Raw genomic sequence first — 18,324 nt, 5'->3', positions numbered from 1 at the left:
GCAGATGCTGAATCAATCTCAGAGGACAATGGAGATGGGAGAGCCTAATGGCTGCTGTTTGACAACACAAAGGAGAAGGAGAAAGCTTTGACAGTTACTAGAAGGACAGGAATGAGAAGAAAAGAGAAACCAGAAGCAAAACAATGAAGAAGAAAAAAGCTTCTTTCACTTTTGGAGCATAGGACAGGGCAGGATCCAGGCAACAGCAGAAGGGGCTACACTGACAGCCAGGTGAAGAGGCTGAGGATGTCAGCACCTCCGCAATACGAGGAGCAATCCAGAAAGGAGTGGGACAGGGAAGGGGCTGGGGTAGGGAAGGTGTGCCGTCAGAAGGGACATAAAGTTGAGCACATCACAGAGGAGGAAGCATTCAGTAAAAGGTTGTGCTTTGCCAAGATGTGGTAGACAGGCAGAATTTAAGGCTGTGCATGAGCAAAAGCTGGGAAGGAAAAGAAGAGTGGAAAAGTGGGAGCAGGAGAGTGGAAGACCTGCTCAGTATGGAACTAGGAATAGTGTGGAAATGAAGCAAGGAGAGAAGAAAAGGCAAGGTGAAAACATTCACAGCTTGAAAGGAGCTCAAGGAATAAAGACAAACCTTGGCAGATGACAGATGCATGTATCATGCTGCCCGAGGCTTCTGACAGAAACCAGGGTCTGAGCAAGCAGCAATTCTAGAGAACATGTGAGGGCATCACCACACTTGGGAAGTCTGTCTTTGCTTGGGTCAGCATGCAGAGCCCCACCAGAACCTCCAGCTGTTAACAGGAAAGCTGTTTTTACAGCTAGGATCAATCTGTCTTGGCTGGAATCACTGCTAGAGTTTTTAAACGCACAATTGCATGTTTGGTATGTCCCCATGGAAGACCATAAGCCAGTCTGAATTCCCATCCCCAGGCCTCTTCTGTAAGCTCATGAACAGGGATATAGACAGCAAACAGAGGCAGTTTGCAAAGTTCACCTGTCGAGAAAGATTCACATGGTACCAAGCAGCAGCCTCATAGCACAGAGCTGGGCTCTCTGAAGCCTACCCTAAGGGACATCAGCTTTCCCCAAGAGCAAAGACACATATTCCATAAAATGCTGGTATGCAGAACCCTCAGCCCTCAAGTATGAAGCAGTGCCAGAGGGGCATCTCCTTTCTGTTGGAGGAAAAGTGGAAGAGAATGGCTGTACCTCTCCAAACTGTCCTTCTCCCAGCTTCTCCTTGAGGCGTAGCTGCTGCCGCGGGAATTCACCCACCGAGATGTCCTTCTTGGTAAGCGAATCCACAGTGAGGGCTGGGACAGCATACATGTTGTTGCCAGTCACACCTTGCAGGTGGACGATATCTGTTTCGGCATAGTGAGGAACATTGTTCTGAAAGCCTTGGTGAGGTGTCGACTTGGTCAGGTCAGGCTCAGCATAGTCCCCACTGCACACTAAGGGGAAACCAAAGATAGGTGGAGTCAGACACATTCACTCCCTTAAAACCAGTACGGCCCATTCCTACCATGGAGACGCTTCCAGTCCTCTCGATCCTGCAGACCTCTGGGAATTCAGCCTAGCCACATGGCTACTACCTTGTACCAAAGTACACCCAGATGGAAGACTGCTTTGGTTTAACTAGGGCTTAAACCAGAACAAGCCACACTTCTGCAGACACCAGAATACCTGTGAGGTGCCAGTGAATTAGTGTTAGACAGCTGCCTGCTCTATCCAGTTGAGCGCTCAAGTTCCTGCCCAGACGTGGAGACATGAGTGTGAAGTGATTTCCTGTTCCTGATTCACCCTGAATATAATCTGTTTCCCTCACCTGATGCAGGGGTGTTTGCAACATCAAACCTGCTCTGGATTCCCTTCTTGGTTGAAGTTTCCATTTTCCATGTCCTCTGTTAGCATGCTACATTACCTTTTTCAGCTTATTCACATCAATACCGTGGGATAACTCTTTATATAACTCCCTGTATGTTCAGTATTACACAGAACATTCGTTCTGCTTCAAATTCACATCCTGACTCAATCCAAATCTGTCTCCCTGTGTAGTATAATGCTGGATCTTAGCACCCCGTCAGCGCTTGAGGAATGCAGCACTGCTCTTCCATTTGCTGATCAGCCCTGCCATCACTGAGTACAAAACACTACTGGAAAGTTCCCTTCTGCCCGAGTCCAAAAGCTCCCCAGGGGTTGGAAGCCAGGGCACCACTGACAATTCTCTGCTGCATCTCCCTCTGCTTTTTGTAGGGGAATTTCAAAGGGCCCTTGCTGCAGGAAAAAATGTTAAAGGTCTCAGCCAGCCAGTCTGGACAGCACAGGAGTGCTGCAGGCAGCAACTCCACTGCCAAAGCACCAATGAGACAAAATATGTGCGATTGTTCCGATTGCCAAAATTGAGCTCCTAAAAGATGACCTGGCTAACGTATAAACACAGTCTTCAAAGAGAACAAACAAAGGCCACCACCCTCTAATGGGGCTGATGCTCCATCTGCCAAAGTCACATGCTAAAAAGTTTCCAAGCTCCAGAATATTGTCTTAGGGTCCCTGGGTTAGTATTGTATTGCATAGGAGTCAGAGAAGATTACTTAAGACACTGAAACAAGTGGCACATTGTAAAAATCTGAGAGAAATAGTGAAAGAATAAATGCCTAGCTTCTGGAGACTGATGATGACATTACCTGAATCCTCTGCACTTTGGGAGAGTTCTGGAAGCTTTTGGAGCAGTGTAGCTGGCTGGTGATATTCCAAATCCAGTGGAAAAGCACGTTCATAAGTGGGATTTGACTGGTGGATCTGGGTCTGGTTGTTGGCAATAGTGTAGCTGTAGAAGGAGAGGCGAACTGTGGCATCCTCCTCCAGGATTCGACGTGGGGCCTGCAAAAGAGAAGAAAAGTGCTGAGGCAATGCTCAGTTAAGTAATGTATTGGCTGCAACCGCAGCAATTTCCAGTAACATCTTGGATAGGGCTGGCATCCTCCCCTGCTGTGAGAACAGGGTTTTCGCTGCTCTATGGAGCTGTGGAAAGCCTGCGCTTTCCACGTAATTCTGAGCTCATTAGAGTTAATGCTTAGTACTGAACTTGTGTTTGCAAAAATAGCCCCATTGTATTACCTTTTCCAACCTTTTTTGAACATATTGCTTCCAAAGAATAATGATTATAATCATCAGGAGCAGTAGAATAATAGCCACAAGGCAGCCCACAAGGATGGAGGTATTGGAGTCATCTGCTTTCTCTCCTATCCAGGTGCTGGTTACAGATGATGTGGTTTCTGCAATCACAGAGGCATGAAGAAGAATCTGAAGTTAAAGCACAGGTTATCTGTGCTGGCTAACGTCCTACATGTCCCTTCCTACAGTCTGGTACAGGAAAGATCTTAGGCAGCTTCCTGAGCATTAATACTAGCTGTACTCACATCTTACTCTTATCATAAATTCTCATTCTTGAGGCTCACAGCTAAGAATTGTGCAGAGGACTTCTGCAACCAAAGACTGTTCTTTGTGTTGGAACAGATTCCTGCAAAGGATCCATATCAGAGCAGACAGTTTTCGGAGTTTCACTGGCTGCACATATGCCTTCAGCCCACTTGCTCCGAGGCAGCCTTGGCCAGCTGAGGGAAGAAGAAATAGCTGAGGCTCAGAGGACTGTAAGATGCAGCCCTGTGCACAAGGGCAATAACCAGGCCATACCCAAATCTCCAGAAACAGAGGGAAAGACCATGTTAACTACGATGTTACTGTGAAGTCCCCAACACTTGAGCTACTGGCATGGCTAAATAACAGAACTCCTTACCCCAGGTCCCCTCAGTAACATTGCACTCTGTTTCCAGAAGATCCGTTGTGCTTGTGGCTACCGTAACAAAATTAGGATTCACGCTCTCCATGTCTGTGGGAAGGAAAGGAAGGTGTCAGTCCAAAAAATCTCCCTGCTCCTGCCAGCCGTCAGTGCAACCCCAGCAGCCACCCCTGCCTTCCCAAGCAGGTCACAAACAGCTCTAGATACCTGCTCACTCAGCACTTCCCAGCACACCTGTGGGAATGAGCCTCTGCACTGAGTGGCACATACACCCTGACCACAGCCAACCGCCAGCATGTGCGGGATGCTCCCCTGAGCTTGGCCAGACACAGGGGACTGGAGCAAGGGTGCTTTTTTCCCCCCATTTCAGCATGATCGTAAGAATCACCATCCCAGGCTAGTCTGCCTAGTTCCATGTGTGACAGAGGGAAGCCAGGAGGGGCTGCTATCAGCAAGCTGCAGGCAGCAGCAGCAGCAATCCCACTCCCCAGGAATGCTCTCTCACTATAGCTGATTAGGGACCTTCATGTAGGAAGCTACAGTCAGATCATTTCACTGTCAGTGCTGGCAGTTTTCTCCAAGACTCTTGTCCATTCCCTTCTAGAGCCTTTCAAAGCACCTCATGGCACTGACTTCTGCATCGTAGTTAAGACTTGATGAGGAAAAAAAATCAGCCTCTTATTTTTCGTAATTGCTAACTTAATCATCTGTAGATACACTTAAATTATAACAAAATACTTGGTAAAGTAAAAATCAACCCCACAAGCCAGCAGGCAACTCTCTCTCAAAGAGGAAATGCTCTATAGTCCAATTTTTGGTTGCCCTGCTTGTGCTTCTCCACAAATGCATCAGTGTCAGCCTGAAAAGTATCTACTGTGGACTGGCCCTTTCTGCTCCCGCATTGCCCTTCCAGTGCTTCTAGCACCTCCTGCCTCCCATCACATAGCCCCACAGTGCCCTACACTCACATTAACCCCACATATCCCGCACCTCCACACCATTTCTTTTGCTTTCTGTGCTTTGCCAAATCTGCTTGATTGAAGGAATACTCACCTGACTGGAAGGAAATCTCGCTCATCATCATCCAGGTGTCAGCAAAGTAGAAGCGGCAAAGTATGGCTTTACCTACACGCTGATTGAGGGGGACAGTCACAAACCTAGCACTGGGGTTTTTGTCATCCAAGACAGTTGCCACACCAACAGGTTCGGACTCCCAGTCTGCAATCAGGCGTGGTTTGAACAAACACTCCACCTTCTGGAAGATCTTCACCCCCTTGGAAAACATGTTGTTACAATGCACCTAGGAAGAAGAGAACTAATCAGTCAGACAGGAGAAAGTTTTACTGAAACAAATCAAACCTCAGGGATTTTCCATCCATGAAGATTTTCTATTTCTAATATTGCACTGCATGAACACTCCTAACCCAGGATGACCGAGTTGGTTCCAGTATAGCTCCAGCCACTCAGTGTGCAATGAGAACATTTAAGCAAAAAGTTATCCGAAATAGCTCTTACCTTCAGATGCAAAAGCTACATTAATGGTCAAATTTAGGCAGGCTCTTCAAAAAGCCCATATAACGATCAATCAAACAAAGCCTGTACTGATCTGAAGCCTTACAGACCATTTCTCCTTGAACATATAACCTGAAGAGGGGAAAGCAAAACCATGCATGGGCTCTAGCTTCTTTTTGCATATGCTGTAGGCTTTCTGTCTAAGCTAATTTCTTCAAAAAACAGTACAAGCTCGAGAAGACGTTCCCCCAACACACAGCAGCTTTTCTGCTGTGGTTGCACCTTGAAGACAACGAAGGATCCAAGTTTTATGAAGACCATTATGCAAGCCTGCACCCATTAACCTCTGCTGGTAGCTCATCATCAGGTTGTCCCTGCTGCAACAGCACCACTGACTTCGCCGATGACGTTGGAATTTAGACTGCAATCACTGTGCTGCCATGTCAACATCTCACTAGAACAAAGGCATCCTCTCTCATCTCCGAGTTACAGCTCCACATAGTCCACTTCCACAGTAACAGTTCACAAACTGCTGTCAGGCTGACTTCACACCTCCTTCTCTATTTGGGAGGTTTAGTTCATCCTCCCAAGAACTGGCAGCAGCTTGCTTCCCCCTGCTCTTGGGCTGCACCCAAACCAAGAGGCTTCAACATCAAAGTGACATCTCCATCTTCCTGGGTTGTGGCACTGCAGACCCATCACCACCAAACACCAGGCACTCTCCCAGGCCTTCAGCACTTCCAAAGCAGGCTTCAGGAGGAGGAACAAAGTTGGTAAGGATCCTTTATACTGTTCCCCTGCCTGCCCTCAATACAAAACCTGCCCCTGTGCCTTTTTAAACAAACATGACAGTTAAAGCTCTGCCACGCCATCCTGAAGATCTGGACCACAGTATCTTGGCACTATGGCCAGTGACCAGGAACCAGAAGCAGTAAGATCTTCAATATCCTTTAGGCTACTCCATTTTCATAGCCATGGTGGTCCAACCCTTCCTAGCAGCTCTAGAAATCAGTTCCTAATGACTGGAGTATTAGCAACAGTGACAACAAGTTTCCAAACCAAGTGCAGCTTTGAACCCCATTAATTGCTTGGCCTCTGCAAGGTCTCGCAGTGAATAGCAGTGAAGCAGTAATGAGGATGACAGGCCTGATGAACAGTAAGGAGACAAAAGAACAATATTTGTGTATAATTAGGAACAGATGAAGCTTAGACAACATCATTCAATAAGGAGAACTAGTCATCCATAACAAGGCAGGAATGCTTCATGCCTGCAATATATGATTTGTGCTACATTTGGACTGGAGTTGGATAGGTTCGCATCTTGGACTGATACAGAGACACTTTCTATTCCAAATACCACCTACTAAGGTCTAATTTTATAATAAGCCTAAGTAATTTGCAATGCAGTTGCAAAACTTGCTAACATTTATTTTTAATACTTTCTTGGATACTGGGGAAGTGCAGAGGACTGGCATAAAGCTAACAGGTAGGAAGATACAAGAAAGTATTTACAGACCACCTGGCCTATACAAAATAAATGCAAACAGATGACATTCAATAAATAATGAAGAATAATTTATGCTAATCAATACAGCTTTATAATGGAATACTAGACGAAGTAGCTATTTTTATGAGCTTATGTGTTTGATTGATCAGGATGGCTGTGTTTACATGACAGACTTTTGTAAGGCATTTGATTTACTCATTATATCTATCATCTGACTCCAATTAGCATAGTATGAACTCACGAATTATACTACTTGATTAAAAATTGTCAACTAGTAGATCTTAGAAATTTTAAGGCACAAATTAATCTCTAGGTGTTTTTCTAACCAGAATGTATTCCTAGATCAAGGTTATTTGGGGTTTTTTTTTCAGTGATCTTAAAGAGACAGCAGAATTACATCAATAAAATAAATTATGGGGGAAAAAATAAGCTGTTTCCTAAAATAATCTGAAGTTTTCATAACTGACTCATTTCAGGGTTGTGAACTTGGGAACAAAATGCAAGTGGTGCTTTCTACCCTGGACACCAGTAACTTTGAACTGACTTTCAGCATGATACCGAAGTCTTAATGAACACTGGCTCCCTGTCCGTTGGCTAGGACAACTAATATGATCACAAGATTCATAAACAAAGAAAAATTGTCCAAAAGCAGGAAACTGGTACCATTCTTTTATGCAGTTTGATGGAAAGCCTGCATCCAGTTCCAGTTTCTATACCTCAAAAAGTGTACCGACAAAGAAAAAAGGACAGGAAGACAGCTACCAAAATGACCCTGGATCTCACAGGGAAGGCATTGAGAACTTCAGCCAACTTAGTTTACTGAAGCAAACATTAAGAAAATCTTTTAATCACAGTGTAGAAGCAGGAATATTTCTGAGAAGGCAGGTCTCTATTCTTGCCAGCAAAAGCAGGCTAAGAGCCAATGGTTGCAAGTTAAAAATAGACAAAATAAAACTAGGGTAAGTAACCACCAAAACAATTTACTTAAGGATGTGGTGGGTTCTCCTTCATTTGAAATCTCTACAAGAAAAGCCACCAATCCTTTATAAAAGATTCTGCTGTTTACTACAAGCTCAAAGTTCAGCTCATCCTTTTCCCACGTGCTTAAGCAATTTCCCACAGCACAAGCACAGATTGAGGCATCCAGCAAAATTTTTGGTCAAAATGGGAAACAAAATGGAAACATTCCTTTACCACAAGGGTCAGGCAGCCCCTAGATAGTAAGTAGCCTACAACCTAAATCCACCTCAGCTGCCTAACCACCACTTCAGGTGTCTGCTTTTTATTTCTTTAAGCCAAATACTGAAAGGAGAGTGTCTGAGCTCTGGGGAGGCAAGTGCTCCCCCTGCTTTACCTTTCTACACTGGCAAACGTGGGACATCTGCTCAAATTCTGCCTATGGTGGATTCTGCTGCCAGGCACCTTGTATCCTCCTGCTTTGGGAAAGGGATCCAAAGGGGCAATCAGGAAGCACCCAGACCCAAAGCCTGTCCCAGGCTGCTGGAGAGGGACAACTGACTACCTTCATGGAGGTAAAGTTCCGTGGTCGGTCAAACTGGAACTCCATTTCAACAGAGCCTGTGCTGAAGCTCTCGTTCTTCCAGCCAACATAGTCATAGCCTGGCCACACACGGTACTGGTGGCTCTGTGTGAAGTCGTCCAGTCCTAGCACACCATCTGTCAGCTGGCCCAGACCGCCGTACAAATGCCTAGCAAGAAAGAACGAACAATGAGGCAGAACACCAGCCAGGAGAGCTCAAACATGAAAGCACGTGGGTCCTTCAGTTGGTACCAGGAAAAGAGTTTATTCTGAACCAGTTCTGGACAGGAACTCATTCCCTGTTCTTACGCAAGATCACCTTTATTTTGTCAGAGCTGGGCTTTTAAAATCTGTCCCTCCACAGGAAGAGACAGAAGCTTTTGCATTGATATCAAGCAGTAACAGCAAAGCCAAACTACAAGCAGAGTCTCTTGAGAATGAAAACTGAGACTACAGAAAATGACACTGTACGGTCTCCAAAGAGAGCTTTAATTGCAGCATTTCACCATGGAGCTGCATGGGAGGAACACTGCTCCGTCCTGTCCTGGGGGAACCAGCAGGGGAAGCTGTGCAGGCAGGCACAGAGAAGAAGGAAAAAGAGCAGTGAGACCATGGGCAGCTCACCCAGCCACAGCCAGTTCTAACTAGGATAACTGTTGGCATTGCTCCTTGTGCAAGAGGAGAGCGTTATCGGCTCCATTTCCACAGCCTTGCCCAGGACCCTGCCTCATTCCACCTCAGAATGCAGAGCCCACTGCAGTTTTCCAACACTGTTCCAGAGTAGAAGATGCCAGATGTGGTACACTCCTGACTCACCAGTCTTCTGGGAGCCATCCCTGGCACGTCCCTTGTCCTACAGCAAGGAAAGCGCAAACAGTTCAGCTGTACTAGTGCCTGAACTTGCTCCCTGGACCGGTTCCCTTCAGCTGCCTCTAGGCAGTCTTCGTAACCCGGGCTGGGCTGCTGCTACATACACCGAAGCTCTGCAAGTACATTCCAAGTGAGCCCTCCTGCCACTAGGATTTGCACAGGTATGCATCTGTTTGAACTCCAAAACAGGATTAACAGCTGGAAGAGGCAGACTCCTGCTTCCAGGCCAGTCAGGCACATAACCTAGAAGTCACATAGTTTGAAAGAGTCCTTGCTTAGCACACTGGGGTTTGTGCCTACATCTGTAGCTCCCCGACACTCACCAGCTGACCCAGCTTCCTAAGTTAGTGCTGGTGAGCTAAGTGCAACACCTACATCTTTCTGCACGTAAAAACTTATTTTTAAAATATCCAATCCCTGCTATATCAACGCAGCTTGAAAACATCAGATATTAACATATAAAAACATCGTTACTCAGTATCTTGCAACATCCTACAAGCATGAATAATGTACTTTCCACCCTGTTATTTTAACATCCAGCATGATAGAACACAAACAAGTTCACAAAAATCACCTCTAAGCATAACAAAACATTTAGGCAACAGTAAAAATCTTCTGGAAGTTAATGACAACTGAAACAGGACATAAAATGAAAACACCTTAAGTCAATGGGAGACAGCAGGTCACTGAAGAGACACTGTCAGATCACTTATCAGGCACATTCATGCACAGGCAGGGATATGCTGCCTCAAAACGATATCCATGCCCAAGTTTGTCTGAGGTTTCAAGCCATTGAAACACACTCAAATCTGTATTTATAGCAAAGAAAGCTGTTACACTAATGTCTGGAAGTTCAGCCAGTTATTTAACATTTCAGATACAGACCCTTAACGAACTCTGTTTCCATGAGTTAACTATCACATAAACCAGAGACACCAGAATGTCAATAACATGCTACCCTACCTAACTAATCTCAGTGATGTAAAAAGTTAACAGACCTTGTAATGAGCTGTCAAAATCCAGTTAATTATGGCTTTTTGACTCCAAATTGGAAAAGCATCATACCCAAGAAATCTTTAGATTGAGTAATCAGCCACCTTCCTCTCATACCACATTGGCAGTGGTGCCTCTGCTGATCTGGAGCTTCTCACAGGGAGTGATGCAGTTTTCCAAGTTGTTTCAAGTCCATCAGAGCTTTGTTTTCAAAAACAATATCTCAAATCTGTCCAGAAGCTCACAGGTATCAAGTGCAGGCCTAGAGTTCAGGTGTTGCGCACTTTCTCGGATGCCCAGTTTACCCTGGAGACCTCCTGCAACAGTTTAAGATGCAGTCTGCTAGAGAATGCATTTCAGATATCAAACTGCAAAAGCAAAGGCAGTGAAGAGGGCAAGGACCTTCAGCTGCTCCAGCAACACTGGGACTGCACAGGGAGAAGGTCCAGCCAGCTCTCACTCTCCAACCTGGGACAACAGAAGAGTAGCAGCACCTTAAGCTATGCACCTTAAGCTATCAATGACAGCTTAAGGCTATACCTGAACCAACAAAGAAATCAGTGCAGTGAATATGGTCACAATTAGAGCAAGAGCGATGAGGGCTTTAAGGCAACTGGACACATCAGGACTGCATTATCACATCACGTAAAGATGGAAGCTGTGAACAAAGACAGTACTGAGCTGTATAAGGACGTACTCTTCTCTTTAAAGAGAAGTAACAACTTCCAATAACAAAAAAATTATTTCTTTCCTGCCAGCCTTTGTCTGCTGGAGGAAAATGAATCTGATGCATCCTGAGCCCACGCCCTCCTCTAAAAGAGCAACTAACAACGTGTCAAAGGGCCTGGACTAATGAAGCCATGATGCTTTGCAGAACTAGCAGGCTAGCTTACAGCTCTGAAGGTCTCAAAGTGTTTGGGATACAAGATACTGGGGACAGGGTAAGTAGGAAAGAAGAGATAATTCGCACAGTGACCGAGAGAGAACAGGACGACTTCTCCCACCTGCGCTCCTGGTAGCCATCATAGGTCGAGTCATTCAGATAAACGATGGGGAAGCCAGGAGCCGCTATTGTCCCTCCTTCAGGGATGCTATAGGATGCCAAACCATCTAAAAAAGAAGGCCATATACCTCAGAAACACAGCAGCAGCAGCCTTCCATCATCTCTGTCCATATGATCCTTTTATTTATGATGTGGACCAACAGAAGCAGTTCCATGGGCCTGGGATTCCCTCTGCATACGTGGGGACGCAGGTGAGTCCCAGTCAGCATTGCGTAAGGACTACTTTCCAGTGACAGGCATGGGAATCGCTACTTACCATACCAGACACAGCCATAGAGCTCCACCCTCATACAGACAGTCATTGGCATCTCTGTCACAGGAATCACCCGGATAAAGCGTGCAATGATGGGAGGCCGAAGATCTTTCAAGACCACGTCGTAAGTGTCAATGTTGCCTTGGATCACCTGGAGAAGAGAGATCCTTACCAGCAACTTCTCCCTGTCGTGTTGTTCATTTGTACAGTGGTGTACTTGCACCTTATCATTTGACACTGGGGAGCTTTCCCACGCAGTACCTGCAGAGGGTTAGCTGCTGCTGCTCCCCTCCGCCTACCTGGTACGTGGCTTACAGGGTGAAGGGTGCTGCCATTTCACCTCCTGTCCACTGCAGACCCATACCAGGCTGTTCTCTGAGGGAGAGGAGAATGGCAGGAAGGAGATGAATGTACATGTACGTTGCAAACACCTCCAGTTACTACTGCTTAATTCCTCTTTCTTCAAGCAAGCCTCTGTGTACTTTCTCAAAACAGGTAACTGAGCACTTGCTCTCCTCACCAGTTACCTGGTGGAGGGTCCTGATGTCCTTTCTCTATAAGCCAACACAATTCCAGAGGTGCTGCAGTGTTTGGGGGATGAAGGCGCAAGCAGCTGCACAGCAGATGTCCTGAACCGAAGTGCTCAGCATTGCCACCGTCACCCCATCCTGCTGAAGCGCAGTCTGATCTAAACAGCGACTTTCATCCTCCCCCTCCCCTCAGTTTCACTGCAGTTCTGGGAAGAGTCCACTATATTTTGACAGTCAGTGTGTGGAAACAGCTGAAGCTGTCAATCCCCCAGTAGTCTGGAAAGTATTTGGTCCTATGGAAACAAAATAAGAACACTTCTGAGTGTGAAGGTTCCTGTTCAGAGATGCTATTGGTGGGAAGGATGAATCGGAGGCTGAGGTTACTCAAAAGACCATGTAGATTGCAATTGTTGGTGTATAGGCAGTTAAACAGATGAGGGGGGCCAACGAGGGAGGTGTTTTCCTCTTCATGGCAGCAGGGGAGATGTCCAGATGTGGCTAGAGTCCACTCAGAAGTAAAAGACCTTGTAGTGTCACAAAAAGAAACCACTCAGAAGACCCTACCTCCCTGAAGAGCCAGCCACCTCTGGTGGTCTACTGGACCGCACCAGGATAGCTGTGGAAGTTCCCTGTACCCGGCCGGACAGCTATACAAAGCCACAAAGTCCCAGGAGCAGACCAAAGAAAACAGAAGGAAAGCAAAAGAGTAAGCTCACCTCCTCGACAGGCCTTTAACCTGCAGCCTCTTAGTATCTCTCTTCCTAGGAGAAACACCCATGACTACTTCTAATGAAGCAGGGAGTACATAAGTCATTCCTGTCTTCAGGAAATAAGTGAAAGCAATTAACCCTTTCAGCTGTCAGACAGCCTAAAACAGGAGACCTGGAAGCCACCTAGGCCGGTTCCACAAGACCTTGCTGATAGGAGATAAAAACCACAAGGAGACAGCATATAGCAGAATATCCCATCTTCATCACAGGAGTTGGACAGATCCTCTGGAGTTGGCCATTTGTCAGGGAATCTGAGGTGACACATGTCAAGCCAAAGAGTCCGAGACAGACAGTGCTGCACAGAGGAACAGGAAGAAAGCTTCAGCCATCCACATCATAAAAAGGCACCTCTGCACCAGCTCCGTAGTGGAAGAGCTGACATTTTTGCTTGTCCTGTAGAAACATCCGAGAGAAGCAAAAGAGAAGCGGCACTTTCCCTAGCACCTCCACCAGGTGGGGATGCTGCTATTGAGCACACAGTTTCTCAGGGCCAAAAAGCCCAAAGTGAATCAGTTGTGTGAGGCACAAACTCAGCACCAGCCTCCAGTCCCAGCCACTACTGGTGCCAATGCTCCCAACAGCAAGAATGAAGTGGTGCTGCTGGCAAACGACTGCAGGTGGCTGACAGCAGAAGATGATGAGGACCCAGGACTTAACGGCACTTCCACCACGCAACATCAGCACCAACAGAGAGGACCAGTCTTAACTGGTACCAGAGACAAGGGGTCATCAAATTGACTCTGCCTTTACTGAGCCAATTAAAGCTGGAAGTGACTTCCCTTGTGAGGAGCAGCACAGGCTACATGTCTGAAACTTAGCAGCACAGTGAAGGGGTTGGTTTGGGTTTTTTGACTGAAATAATTTGTCTGATCCCCTTGGACAGAGATATTGCCAAGAAGGGCTCACATAGTCATACCCTGAAACATCAGCAGCTGGGCATCTATCAACTGCAGGACTGGAAGAAGCCTTCCTAATGCATACAGGGAAGTAGATTAGGATCTTGCACCTCATTCCAAGGTCTGAATGATTTTACAGGACATTGTAATCAATTTTTTTGACCAGACAGCAGTGCCTCTGAAATACAAATTCACTAATGGAATATGCCCCTATTGGTGACATTTTGAAAAGCATGGTTTATGGAAAGTCATTTTTCAGAGAAGCTGAAATGGCAGGAATTGCATTCCATTTGGAAATGTCCAGAATGTATGTCCAGAAACAGCAGGGACAGAGAGGCAGAAGCATCTTCTCTAAGGATACCAGGAGGGAAACCTTTTTGATCTCATGTGATGGGAACAGGTATACACACAGACAGAATATATGTGGACTTCCACATATACAAAACAGAGGATGGCTCACATTACAGCATCATACACAGCTGAACACATGCTCATTACCCTATTACAGCCTAAGAGGGAGATCTTGCAAAAACTGACACACACTAAATCATAACACCTGACGCTAACAGAATCCTGAGTACCCAAGAACAGCACTCTGCACAGGACTGGGGTGGGAGACAAGGGACATTTAGCTGCTTGTGGACAGTGTAAGCCTACTGAGTTCTGGTATCACTCAAGATGCAGGCAGACTTCACCTAAAGTACCGAAGAAGAACCGTTAACTCTTTTCCTATCCTGCAGACAGTGTTTGTAGCGTACACCTATATGCAAGGGATGGGCAAGATAATGGCAATGGCCAAACAGCCAATCAAAGGTCTGTTAATGAATTATTGGCTCACTCAATCTAAAAGCTATTACCTAATACTGAAAAACAAACCCCACTGTTGACTTCCAAAGCACCCCCCAGCACAAGAAAACATCACACCCAGTACCTTTCTACTTTGGCTTAGGTCTTCAGGCTTCACAAGCCAGCCTGAGGCAGGGTGACCAGGTCAGGCGAGCTGCAGATAAGAGAAGGTGATTCCTTCCCAGGGGAAGTTTAGTAATTACAAACATGACCAGAGTACTGCCAGTGCTGAGCTACGTACTCAGGTCTGGAGAGAGGATAAGACAACTGTGAGGAGTGAGAAGCCTAAGTATGTGTGCTCAGCACACATCCTACCCTCTGAACTCCTTCCTCCTCACTGCTCCCTACATTGAACGCTATCAGATGCCCAGAAACTCAAGTCCATTCCCTGCCACCCCCTCTCTTTTTTAAATGAGAAAGCAGGCACCTGCTTTGCAGCTTCCCATTCAGAAGCAAGCATCTAGCTGGTAGAGGGACATTCACATGATGTTCTGAACATGGACACAAAGGCAGTGAAGAGACACAACTTTCAGTGACAGCAGTAACTGGGATCTGGGGGAGTCAGGTCAGGGAAATAAGAGTCCAACATCACAGCAAACACAGGACTAAGGCAGAGAACCCTGAATGCCTTGACAGAGAGGAGCCAGGATGAAGTAGAATGCACTATGCAGTATGTAGAGGATGTGCCTTCTACAGTCTAGTTCTCCATAACAACATCTGCATGCTCCATGATTCAGTTCCTGCTACACTCACCTTCCTGCCCTGACGGTCCTTCCAGGAGATCCAGCGCTCTCCATTGCGACTATAGTCAATTCGGTAAGCACGGGCAAATTCTTTGCCTGTGGCCCGGGCATGCCGTCCCTGAGTCCCAATCAAAGTGATAAAAAAGAGCTTGTGCAGGTCAATTTGAAGGAACTGTACATCTTCTGGCTGCAGCAAGCCAGCCGGGCACCAGGCTCCATCCCCCTCTTCCCTTTGTAACCTGAGGGGAAAAAAAAAATAATCACACACATTAAAAAAAGCATCACTTCCAAGGATCTAGTGTTCCCAAGAACTGAGGAAACACCTTGAAAGTTTGAGAATTGGGAAAAAAGAAATCAAATCAGCAAATGAGACCTGACAGCTGGCTACCAAATACCTCTCCCCTTCAGGGTGATGGTCAATTGAGACTTAAAGAGTTCTGTAGCCAGTTCTCCCCTATGCAGAACAACTCCTTCAGTTTCAGATACCTTTCATTAACTGTTAGAAGCAATTTCTTTCCCAGACATGCACCTCCACATTGATCAGAAACAGCAATGCTACTCAGTAGGCAATTACATACCACATGCTTTTCAGCACCTTGCTGGTGAAGTGCATACTCACTTCCAAACCCCACACAGAAGGGCCTGAACCTCTGCTTGACCACCTCCTAGAGCTCTAACAAGCACAAAGGGGAGCATCTTAAAAATCCCTTTTCAAAAGAAAATCTCTGCCCATCTACAAATTATTCTGTGCCATCCCAATGCATCTTTCATGTTTCTGTCATTCATCAGAGCTGCTTGCACAGGCCACTGCTGCATGTAGGATGTGAAGGTCTCTGCTTCAAAGCTGAACATTGTGGCACCAGCTGCCAAGATTAAGGCTTTTATCCTTGGGAACTGCACACTGAGCAGAGTGCTGCAGCTATCAGCGCCACTGAAGGTAACACTGCCTTACCTTGGCTTCTGTAGGCTCAGCTGTGCAAGCCACAAGGTGGTGAGAGTTTGAAATGTGAAAAATGTATCCAGACACAAGACCACCATGTGGGGTTTTTAGCAACAAGGATATCTTGGCGAACAGCAAGCCCTTGAAGGGCCCTTGTCTTTCGGACAGCTACCCATCTCTGCTTGATGGGATCAGCGAGTGCTACCCCCCATGCTGCAGGAGGCAGCACCCAGGAGACACTGGAGGTCAAGGCACAGGCTAGAGAAGGTTTTTGTTTCAGGTTCATCAGCTGTTTGTGCCAGACCTTCTTACAGTGAAGTGGCAAGTAAAAGAAGTTATAAAAAAAGCAGGAAGGGTGACTGAAATGACAGGGACAGACATCTGCACTGGACAACTATGACCTCTAACAAAATGAAGTCAGCTGGAGGGTGCCTTCATGTCTTCACCCTGTGGACATACAGCTGCCCTGGCAAAGAGATGATGGTAACAGATGGCAAGCGATGCCTGAAGTATTTGCAGAACCAGAGATAAGCCATACCTCAGAACAAAATAAGTCTCCCAGCTTTCAGACCCACAGGCTTGTTCAAACTCCATTAAAACACACAACACTTAGCATCTTTGCTCCAACACAGACTAAGGAAAAAAAATATCAAAATCAAGCACCAGGAGAATTTTATGATTTTGGACTGCCCAAACTCATCACAAGAACATAGATATCATAGTTATCCGGAAATTCATACCTGACTTGCACCAAAACTGTAGGAGTGTTTGAGATCATCATTATAAATAATTCCAAGGAAACTTACATCTGTAAGTTAGTAGCTTTGAGAGAAATGAAATAATGAAAAGCCAGGCTCAGGACAAAGGTAAGTATTGCTTGACATTGAAAGCAAATCCTTTAGCTATTTTAAACAATTCCTTGACTCTGCAGTCTCCAGGTTTTTGAGTCAGAGTGGACACAGTCTATTTCCTCAATAGGATGCTGTTGAACAGTTTACCGTGGTAAATGATTTCCTATGTTTTAGTTTAAAGCACTCTTATAAGAATCCCAAGGGCACTGTCCCTAGCTGACATGTAAGTCACATATCCATTAGAGATGTATTCATAGAACTACAGGAAGATGAGGGTCGGAAGCAACCTCTGGAAGTCTCTAGTCCAATCTCCTGCTCACAGCAGGGCTTAAGTCCAAAGCTACAGTGTGTTGCTCAAGGCCTTGGTACAGCCAAGTCTGAAAATATCCAAACACTGAGACATCACCAGCTCTCTGGGTACCTGTCCCACAGCTTCATTTTCACAGGAAAGGATATTTTTTTCTTCCTTGATATTGAATCAGAATTTCCTGTATTACCACTTGTGACCATGACCATTGTCTCTTGGCCTGTGCACTAGTTAGATTTAATATGGAAGCAGTGAAGAAGCTAAGCAAACAGGTTTATTTAAGGGTGAGAGAACTTCTTCCTCAATCACATATTGGATATACAGAAGAAAAAAAAAAAAGAGGATCACATTTTATGCCAGAGATTAACCTACCGTGCATACTGGGGTCCTGTGGAATCATACCACTGGCTAGAAGCCGTGATGTCTTCATCTCGTATTGTCCCTTCATGCATACCCAAAGGGTAACGGCATATAGCTGAAAATGGGAACACAAGCAAGTAAAAAAAGATCAGTACCATTTCCTTCTAAATTGCCAGACAAGTTTAATTAAAAGGCTATCATGCCTAGGGAATAAACATGGTAATGATAAAACAGAGAATGCAAATAAAAAGGATTAAATACTTAGTTATTATCATAAACTGAAGTTATAAGTAATGAAATACACCCATAGTTAGTATTCAGCGGAGTCCTGGCAAGGCAAAGGCTTTACAAAGAAACATTTTAAAAACCTCCAAAAACATACCAGTGTTACTGGTTGCTTGGACCTCTTTTACAATGAAAAATTACTTACCAATAATGATGAGACACAGAAAGGAAGCAATTGTTAAAGATTTTTCTTCTTCTGGAATAAACTGGATGCTTGACTTGCATTCAAATAGGAACAATCATTATTTTCACCAGTCCAGGAACAAGTGAGGAGTCAAATAGCTTCTATTAC

At 45.6% G+C, this 18,324-nt stretch overlaps 1 protein-coding gene across 7 annotated transcripts in view; it reads right to left on the bottom strand.

The window, feature by feature from the left end:
• The window catches only part of LOC102057925 (discoidin domain-containing receptor 2-like), a 61,223-nt gene that overhangs the window by 9,092 nt on the left and 33,807 nt on the right, over positions 1-18,324 (bottom strand). For 6 of the 7 annotated variants that reach the window (XM_055720697.1, XM_055720698.1, XM_027809484.2 and 3 more), the window contains 10 exons: positions 17,760-17,862; positions 15,300-15,528; positions 11,508-11,655; positions 11,193-11,298; positions 8,308-8,494; positions 4,820-5,066; positions 3,764-3,856; positions 3,085-3,242; positions 2,652-2,847; positions 1,174-1,418 (listed from right to left, as the gene is read on the bottom strand). In XM_055720697.1, the coding sequence (XP_055576672.1) occupies positions 1,174-1,418; positions 2,652-2,847; positions 3,085-3,242; positions 3,764-3,856; positions 4,820-5,066; positions 8,308-8,494; positions 11,193-11,298; positions 11,508-11,655; positions 15,300-15,528; positions 17,760-17,862 (1,712 nt within the window). Of the gene's footprint in view, positions 1-1,173; positions 1,419-2,651; positions 2,848-3,084; positions 3,243-3,763; positions 3,857-4,819; positions 5,067-8,307; positions 8,495-11,192; positions 11,299-11,507; positions 11,656-11,803; positions 11,880-15,299; positions 15,529-17,759; positions 17,863-18,324 lie in introns of those variants that run through there. The other variant, XM_055720699.1, reaches the window with a different exon arrangement.

This window comes from Falco cherrug, chromosome 9, assembly GCF_023634085.1.
Source record: "Falco cherrug isolate bFalChe1 chromosome 9, bFalChe1.pri, whole genome shotgun sequence".
In the NCBI taxonomy this organism is placed as follows: Eukaryota; Metazoa; Chordata; class Aves; order Falconiformes; family Falconidae; genus Falco; species Falco cherrug.
Note: the sequence above shows the minus strand (reverse complement) of the source record. Positions and strands in the feature narration are given on the sequence as shown.